Raw genomic sequence first — 8,156 nt, forward strand, 5'->3', positions numbered from 1 at the left:
GATTGAAACCTGTAAATACTTAATATGGTAGGGTGTTAAATCAGATTGAAACCTCTAAATACATTATATGGTAGGGTGTTAAATTAGATTGAAACATGTAAATACGTAATATGGTAGGGTGTTAAATTAGATTGAAACATGTAAATACATTATATGGTAGGGTGTTGAATCAGATTGAAACATGTAAATACGTATTATGGTAGGGTGTTAAATTAGATTGAAACATGTAAATAGATAGTTTGGTTTGGTTGATTTAGATGTTTTTGGCGTCCGCGGCATTTTAAAGCAATTCCAATTATTATTGGCTCATTGTTTTATAAGAAATCTGGAGAGAAAAAAATGACGCACATTACAGCAGCAATGTTTAACTAGGCCCATAATTGCATTCGGTTGTCAGACCTGCATATATATATATATATATATATATATATATATATATATATATATATATATATATATATATATATATTGGAGTTAACCCTCTCCTTACCAACTATAGGAAAATCGTCACATTCGTTACGATACAATCAACTTTTTTCTTATTCAAATTTCTCTTGTACATCATAGAATTTAAAGAAAATGAACAGTGTGTTGTAGAGCATGTTTTGTTAAAGAAATTAAGTATCGCAAGAATTTTACTGCTATTATGTCTGAGTGGTAAAAAATTATATTTTTGTGTTAGTTGGGTGTGAAGTTTTGGGGAAAATGGCTGGAAGGAGAGAGTTAATTGTGTATATTATCATATTGCAGTGTGGTTCATGACTTAATCGTTACCTTGACAGAGAGCTCGGGCTGGAATCACTGGACATTGAACTCTCGCTCGTCTCTGATTGCTGGCTCTGCATTGATGCCTCGCTGGATTCGGACGACTGAGAGGAAGGAGAACTGCCTGACGTCACGGACTGTGCCGAGGTGGTACTGAATATTTAAATTATTATAATATTGGATAATAAGGTGTTGATTATTCAATAATATTATGTTAACATGAAATGCAAAGTCATGAATATATTCAAATTGTTTACATACATTCGTATATATTGAATTTATTACCATGAAATTCAAGATGCTGAATATCAAAGTTATAAACATGAAATAAAATCTAATGGATGGACTTTTATTTTTTTTAATTATTTGTTTCTAAAATCTTCACTTTGATTAGTCTATTCTCAAAAATGGGTGTCTGCATCGTGAGATGGTCTAGAATAAAGATATAAATTCTAATGAATTATGAATACGTTTTTGTTTTTATTTTTCTAATTTAACACTGGCTTCAATCATAGTGTTGATAGATTTGTTCGCAAACCTTTCAACGCGGGAAAACCGAAATATACAGGAAGTTTATTAAAGAACCCCTTCGATCTAATGGTCCAATGGACATCAGAGTGTCACGTGTTACAAGAAAGCATTCTCATTGGATAATTTAACACAATATTTATAGACATGATGCATCATTGGTTGAGAGTGACCTTGGCATAAAATTAGAGTTAATTAGAGTTAAATAAATGGTTTACAGCCTAGAACAAAACACACAGGTTCAAATGAAAACAGTAGCAAAGTAGATTAAGTAGAAACTAGCGGATGATGATGACGATGATGATGATGATGATGATGAGGAGGAGGAGGAGGAGGAGGAGGAGGAGGAGGAGGAGGAGGATGAGGATGAGGACGAAGAGGAAGAAGAGGAGGAGGAAGAGAAGGGAAAGAAGGAGGAGGGGAAGGAGGAGGAGGAAGGAGGTTGGGAAGGTCATCGGCGATGAAATCAACGACGACGAAGGTGATAATTGTTGAACAAAACTTAAAGATGATAAATCAAATCAAAACAATGTCAAAACTAGATACATGAATAAATGAAAGATATCACTCACGCGCAAATAACGTTACGTGGAAGATCACAGAAGCCCGATGCCGGGTTGAAGAGCAAACCCGCTACACAGTTGGTTTCCCCACCTGCTCCACCTACGCAATCGAAGTGAGCGTCGCAGGCCGAGCAAGAGGCGTAGCGCCCATCGGGTATTCCCGCACAACTCGTGATACAAAATACTTCCTCTGACGTCATAGATTGTGCAGATGTCTGTGACACGACAGAACGTTCGGAGGTTGAGGAGGCTAACGATGTCGCTGATGTTGTTGTTGTTCTGTGACAGGGAGAGAGAGAGAGAGAGAGAGAGAGAGAGAGAGAGAGAGAGAGAGAAGGGGGGGGGGAGAGAGAGAGAGAGAGAGGGGGGTGGAGAGAGAGAGATATTATTATAATTATTATTTGGATTATTAATTTCCTGTATGGGTAACCAATCGTCTCAAAACGGTGTTATGTCGATTTAAACATAATGACTGGAATAGACTTTTGAAATCAATTTATAAAATTTGAAATAGGATTAATGCCTGTCTTGAAAACAATGAGTTTTATTCGTTCAACGTAAATCTGCTCACGTCGTCTAATACTCGTCCTTCAATATCAATCTGTTTGCATTGTCTAGATATCGCCCTTCAACGTTACACTGTTTACATTGTCTAATTCTCGCCCTTCAACGTCAAACTGTTTGCATTGTCTAATTCTCGTCCTCCAACATCAAACTGTTTGCATTGTCTAATTCTCGTCCTTTAACATCAAACTGCTTACATTGTCTAAATCTCATCCTTCAATATCAAACTGCCCACATTGTCTAATTCTTGTCCTCCAACACCAAACTGTTTACATTGTCTAATTCTCATCCTTGAACATCAAACTGTTTGCATTGTCTAATTCTCGTCCTCCAACACCAAACTGATTACATTGTCTAATTCTCATCCTTCAACATCAAACTGCTTATATTATAGTCTAATGCTCACCATTTTGAATTCACTGTCAATTGTCCGCATCAAGATCATTCCGACATAATACCGTTATGGAGCGGTATGTCGCATTTTTGTTCTAATTTTATTTTTTTACATGATTTGCTCAAAGCCATTTGCAGTGGGTCCCAAGTTAACAGCAACACTACATATGTAGGACGCGGCGTGACGCATGTTGCTTTTTTTTTTAACTTTGGACAGAGATATCGTTATCAATGGCCAGGTACTGATTTTACACCAGAGTATGGTGATATAAAGTGGATAAAGATCCTTCTTGGAACATGAAACCTAGCGGCCAAAATCTTAGTGTCCTCCCATTCGACCACAAAGAAGTTTGCAAAATAAAATGACAAACAATTCTTGCTTGGCGTTCTGTGTTATAATACTCGACTTCAAACAAGTAGACTCCAAGAACGATTTTCGCTCCAAACGGTGCAAAATTGAGTCCTCAAAATAAAGGATTTTGCTTAATTCTCTCTCTCTCTCTCTCTCTCTCTCTCTCTCTCTCTCTCTCTCTCTCTCTCTCTCTCTCTCTCTCTCTTTATCTATCTATCTCTCTCTCTCTCTCGCTCTCGCTCTTTCTCTCTCACACACACACACACACCAAACATTCACTCTCTCTCTCTCTCTCTCTCTCTCTCTCTCTCTCTCTCTTTCTCTCTCACACACATATACACATATTCACTCTCTCTCTCTCTCTTTATCTCTCTCTCACACACACACACACACATTCACTCTTCTCTCTCTCTCTCTCTCTCTCTCTCTCTCGCTCGCTCTTTCTCTCTCTCTCTCTCTCTCTCTTTCTCTCTCACACACACACACATATTCACTCTCTCTCTCTCTCTCTCTCTCTTTCTCTCTCTCTCTCACACACACACACACACATATTCACTCTCTCTCTCTCTATCTCTCTCTCTCTCTCTCACTCTCCCTCTTTCTCAACACACACACACACACACACACACATTCACTCTCTCTCTCTCTCTCTCTCTCTCTCTCTCTCTCTCTCTCTCTCTCTCTCTCTCTCTTTCCACGTTCAGATCTAATATTGGTACCTTGTCGATGATAACATTGCATTTGTCAAGAAACAAAAATGTAAAGCATTACACCGGCGGCACGTATCCATCCGCTAATGAAGTGTTGCTGCTGGTATCGGGATCCCCTTGCAAATAGGCTTGATCTTATTTGGTGAATAATTTGCACTATCTATACAATGTTTCCATTTACTCACGCGCAATTAACATTAGAGATGAAATCACAATTCAGGGTGTTCGGGTTGATGACCAAGGGATAGCTGCACATGAAAGTGCCGCTGATCAGTTGGTTGCTGCACGAAATTGTACTGCTGCAATTATCACAGTCAGGGTATTGTCCATCGGGAATACCGGCACAATCAACCACACAGAATATCTAAAAATAGAACAAACATGGAGATACACATTATTGCTGCTCAATGAATGAAGGTGGTAGAATTCGATTTATGTCTATATTAATTAATTACTAATAACTAACTAGCTATATATATATATATATATATATATATATATATATATATATATATATATATATATATATATATAGTTAGTTATTCAGTCAATTAGTTAGATAATTAGTTAGTTAGTAAGACGAAGGGTTTGTACCCGAAACGTCCATTGTCTGTTTTGTTCCCATAGGAAGCCTCTCCATTTTCACTCTTTCGTTAGTTGATAGTTAATTAATTAGTTAGTTGCAAAAAAAAAACATTCGCAAGTAAAGAAACGTTATTCATTGTCTCTAATTTGAGATTCCAGCCGAACAGAACACAGTATTTAATCAAGATTGCATATCTTTAACTGTAAATTCAAAATTTGACATTCCAACCACCTGGCTGCATACAGTAGCGGTTTTTTTTTTTAGCGGTTGGCCAAAATTAACGGTGATACAAGCATGTCTAAACTCACCGCCTCGCTGGTTTCAGAGCTCATCGATGTGGGGCTGGAGGGAGAGGATCCGGACGACCTTGAACTTGGGCTAGAGTCAGACGATAATGACGTCATTGAACTTGGAGACGTCCGAGACGTGGCTGATGTTGTGCTGGTGAAAAGAGATAAATAAGTGAGATGGATTGTGGAATCTCTTCGGTTCAACAGTCGTGACGTCACTTCCCTCGTAATGACGCATAGTAACTTTATAACTGGTTATAAACTATCTGAACAATGGCGGACCCCCTTATGAAATACTTTTCCGACGGGCATAAAAGTGTATCCAGAGGCGAAAAACATTATAAATCTGATCATGTTTTGACTTTTATTCATTCTGATCACATGACATGTGAAAAAGCTCAAGCCAGCATGAAGAATAAAAAGTACATATTTTCTTTGTTTAGAACCAAGCTGCTCGTTGCTGGGCGTTCGTGACATCAGACTATTGAATCCTACTTAATTCAAACTAACATTTTGATTTCTGTTAACCTACTTGAACTTATTTCTTTCTAGGCACCCGTCTGTTCCGAAGACAATGGAGTTCGGTGGGGTTTTTTTTTTCTTTTGCTTGTTTGTTTTGTTTTGATTTTTGTTGGTGGGTTTTTTGTTTTGTTTGTTTTTGTTTTGTTTTGGTTTTGGTTTTTTTTTCTTTTTTTTTTGTGTGTTTTTTTTTTGGTGGGGTTGGATTTTTATTTTAGTTGGCATTTTTGTTTATTTTGTTTGTTTTGTTTTGTTTTGTTGTTTTTTTTGTTTTTTTTTTTTGTTTTTTTGTTTTTTGTTTTTTTTTTTGTTTTTTTTTTTTTTGCACCTGGTAAGATCAGTCTGTAGTTGATTGGAAGTGCCTGCAGTGGCTGAGCAGATCTACTTGGGAGCAACTGGTCCACCTGCTGTTGCTGCAGGGAATCCGGCGTCGGTCTTAGCCATCGTTAACGTATAGCCTGATACTAAAACCCACTAAGACCCATATTTTGACGTCATTTAGGTTTGTGGACCGCCTAGTCAGTTGTCGCGTAGCCATCGTTAAGTTATAGCCTGACACTGGAACCCAAAAAGACTGGCATTTTGACGTCATTATTTGTTTTTTTGTTTTTTTTTTTTGCACCGCCTAGCGAGTTGTCATTACTAGTGCTCATGGAAACAAATGGTTCCATTGGTTAAACTATTGAATACAACTCACGATTTGTTTTCTTTTGTGGCCAAAGACTGGCATTTTGACGTCATCTTTTTGTGAATGTCAGGCTATAAGTTAACGATGGCTGCGGTTGTAGTTAGTAGAGCACAAGGAAGCAAGTGATCCACTTGGTTGAGTTGTTGAATACGACTCACGATTTGTTTTCTTTTGTGGCCAAAAACTTGTCTTTTGACTCATTTGGGGGTAAGTATTAGGCGCAGGTCAAAGGGAAGGCCACGAGGAACATGGAGAAGAATTAAAGAAGCTGATATACAGAGAAGAGATCAGACATGGAACGAGATAAAAACGTTAGCTCGGGATAGAGAAAGATGGCAAATGTTTGTCTGTGACCCAGGGCGAAAAAGGCAATGATGATGATGATGATCAGGCCATGAGTTTACTGATGCTGCCCTGTCAACTGATTTTCTTTCCTTATCCCGCTGGTCCTCTCTCCTTATCTCACATTACTGAATGCTGCTCTTTACAGTGAGCCTCCTGGAGTCTCGGTCAATCGCCATTGATTCGAGGTTTGTGTATAGTAGTAGTAGTAGTAGTAGTAGTAGTAGTAGTAGTAGTAGTAGTAGTAGTAGTAGTAGTAGTAGTAGTAGTATAGTAGTAGTAGTAGTAGTAGTAGTAGTAGTAGTAGTAGTAGTAGTAATAGTAGTAGTAGTATTAGTAGTAGTAGTAGTAGTTAGTAGTAGTAGTAGTAGTAGTCGTAATAGTAGTAGTAGTAGTAGTAGTAGTAGTAGTAGTAGTAGTAGTAGTAGTAGTAGTAGTAGTAGTAGTAGTAGTAGTAGTAGTAGTAGTAGTAGTAATAATAATAATAATAGTAGTGGAAGTATTAGTAGTAGTACTTTTAATTGAAAATTACCTGCATTCCACGCTAGCCTCAAAATCACAGAGCAAAGTAGCCGGATTGAACAGGAGTGTTGCACTACATGTAATAAACGTAGTGATCCCGTTGTCACATTTGATATAGGACTGGCAATCCGAGCAGTCGGAGTAGTAGCCATCTGGTTGGTCTCCGCACCTGCAATGGGAGAATTTATTTTTAATTACGCCCTTCCGTCACAACATCATAGGATATCTCTCGCCAAGGCATTCCGTGAAGTAATATAGATAGTACTTGTAGTAGGAGGTCTGATGTCAACAGGAATCACCCATGTTGTCCAAGTGAGCAAATTGGGGTTAATTTAAAAAAAACGAAAGTGCCTGAAGCTGGGTTCGAACCTGGATCACAGTGCAATGCATTAACCAATGGGCCACTTAGCCCCCTGCAATAGTGCCGCGCTGAGGACCGGTCCTATTGGACCGGTCCTACGGTCTTTTAGCTGTGAACCGGGGATCGGTCCCATAGTGAAGACCGGCGGCGGTCCTCACTTCTTATCACCTTTCAACTAGTGCCGCGCTGAAGACCGGTCTGATCACCGTCGGTCTCGCGCCATAGCCTACTACTTCCCCAGCGATTCGTTGCCTTCGGTTGCCTATCTTCCACCAATCACCACCCATCCCACTTAATTAATCGCACCCATCCCCCTTTGCCATACACTAAACGACACAGACGACCATACAGGCAGACGACCACCAACCTCCACTCCGCAAACCGCCCTTTCGTGTGTGAGATGGGGGAACAGGAGGCGCACGACTTGGACGATTCCATTATACGGGTAAATTTCAAAATTTACTACACCATAATGATCGCAATGACAATGATCTATGGTGAAGGCATGACCCCTCTTCTCTAATGGGTTATTGTTTGAAATGTATGTGACTACTAAAGATGTGTGTGTTTGTGTGTGTGTGTGTGTGTGTGTGTGTGTGTCGAACCTAGCAAGTAGCAAATCCGATTTTTTGTTTTCTTTTGTCCATCTCTTGTCACCACTCCTTTCTATCGCAGTGTTGTCATTTTAAAATAATACAATAATATTAAAATTTTGTTTGGTGTTTTTACTAATCAAATAATATGAGTTTCATTAGTTTTCTTCCTTCCAAAAAAACCCAGTTATAACGTCTGAATTTTAAAAAAGTCCAATAGAATATTTGGGGACCCCGATAGGTCAGTTGATAGAGCACTCTCTTTATACGCAAAGGGCCAGAGATCGATCCCGGGTGCAGTCGAGTTTTTTCTGAATCCCTGTCTACTCAGCAATGAATGGGTAGCTGAGTTTGTTAGAACTGGCGAAAAGTCACCATCG

The 8,156-nt window shown here is 38.9% G+C and overlaps 1 protein-coding gene across 1 annotated transcript; it reads right to left on the reverse strand.

Moving 5' to 3' along the window:
- Positions 1-774: 774 nt before the first annotated feature.
- LOC144961497 (uncharacterized) lies at positions 775-6,991 on the reverse strand (the record flags this gene model as incomplete). The annotated part of the gene is made up of 5 exons (XM_078894659.1): positions 775-918; positions 1,866-2,135; positions 4,061-4,239; positions 4,770-4,902; positions 6,833-6,991. Coding segments are annotated over 5 exons (885 nt in total), but the record flags the coding sequence as incomplete, so codon positions are not given.
- Between the last annotated feature and the right edge of the window lie 1,165 nt (positions 6,992-8,156).

This window comes from Berghia stephanieae, unplaced genomic scaffold (assembly GCF_034508935.2).
Source record: "Berghia stephanieae isolate SIO BIC M18660-M18661 unplaced genomic scaffold, UCSD_Bste_1.3 scaffold2678, whole genome shotgun sequence".
NCBI classification, from domain to species: Eukaryota; Metazoa; Mollusca; class Gastropoda; order Nudibranchia; family Aeolidiidae; genus Berghia; species Berghia stephanieae.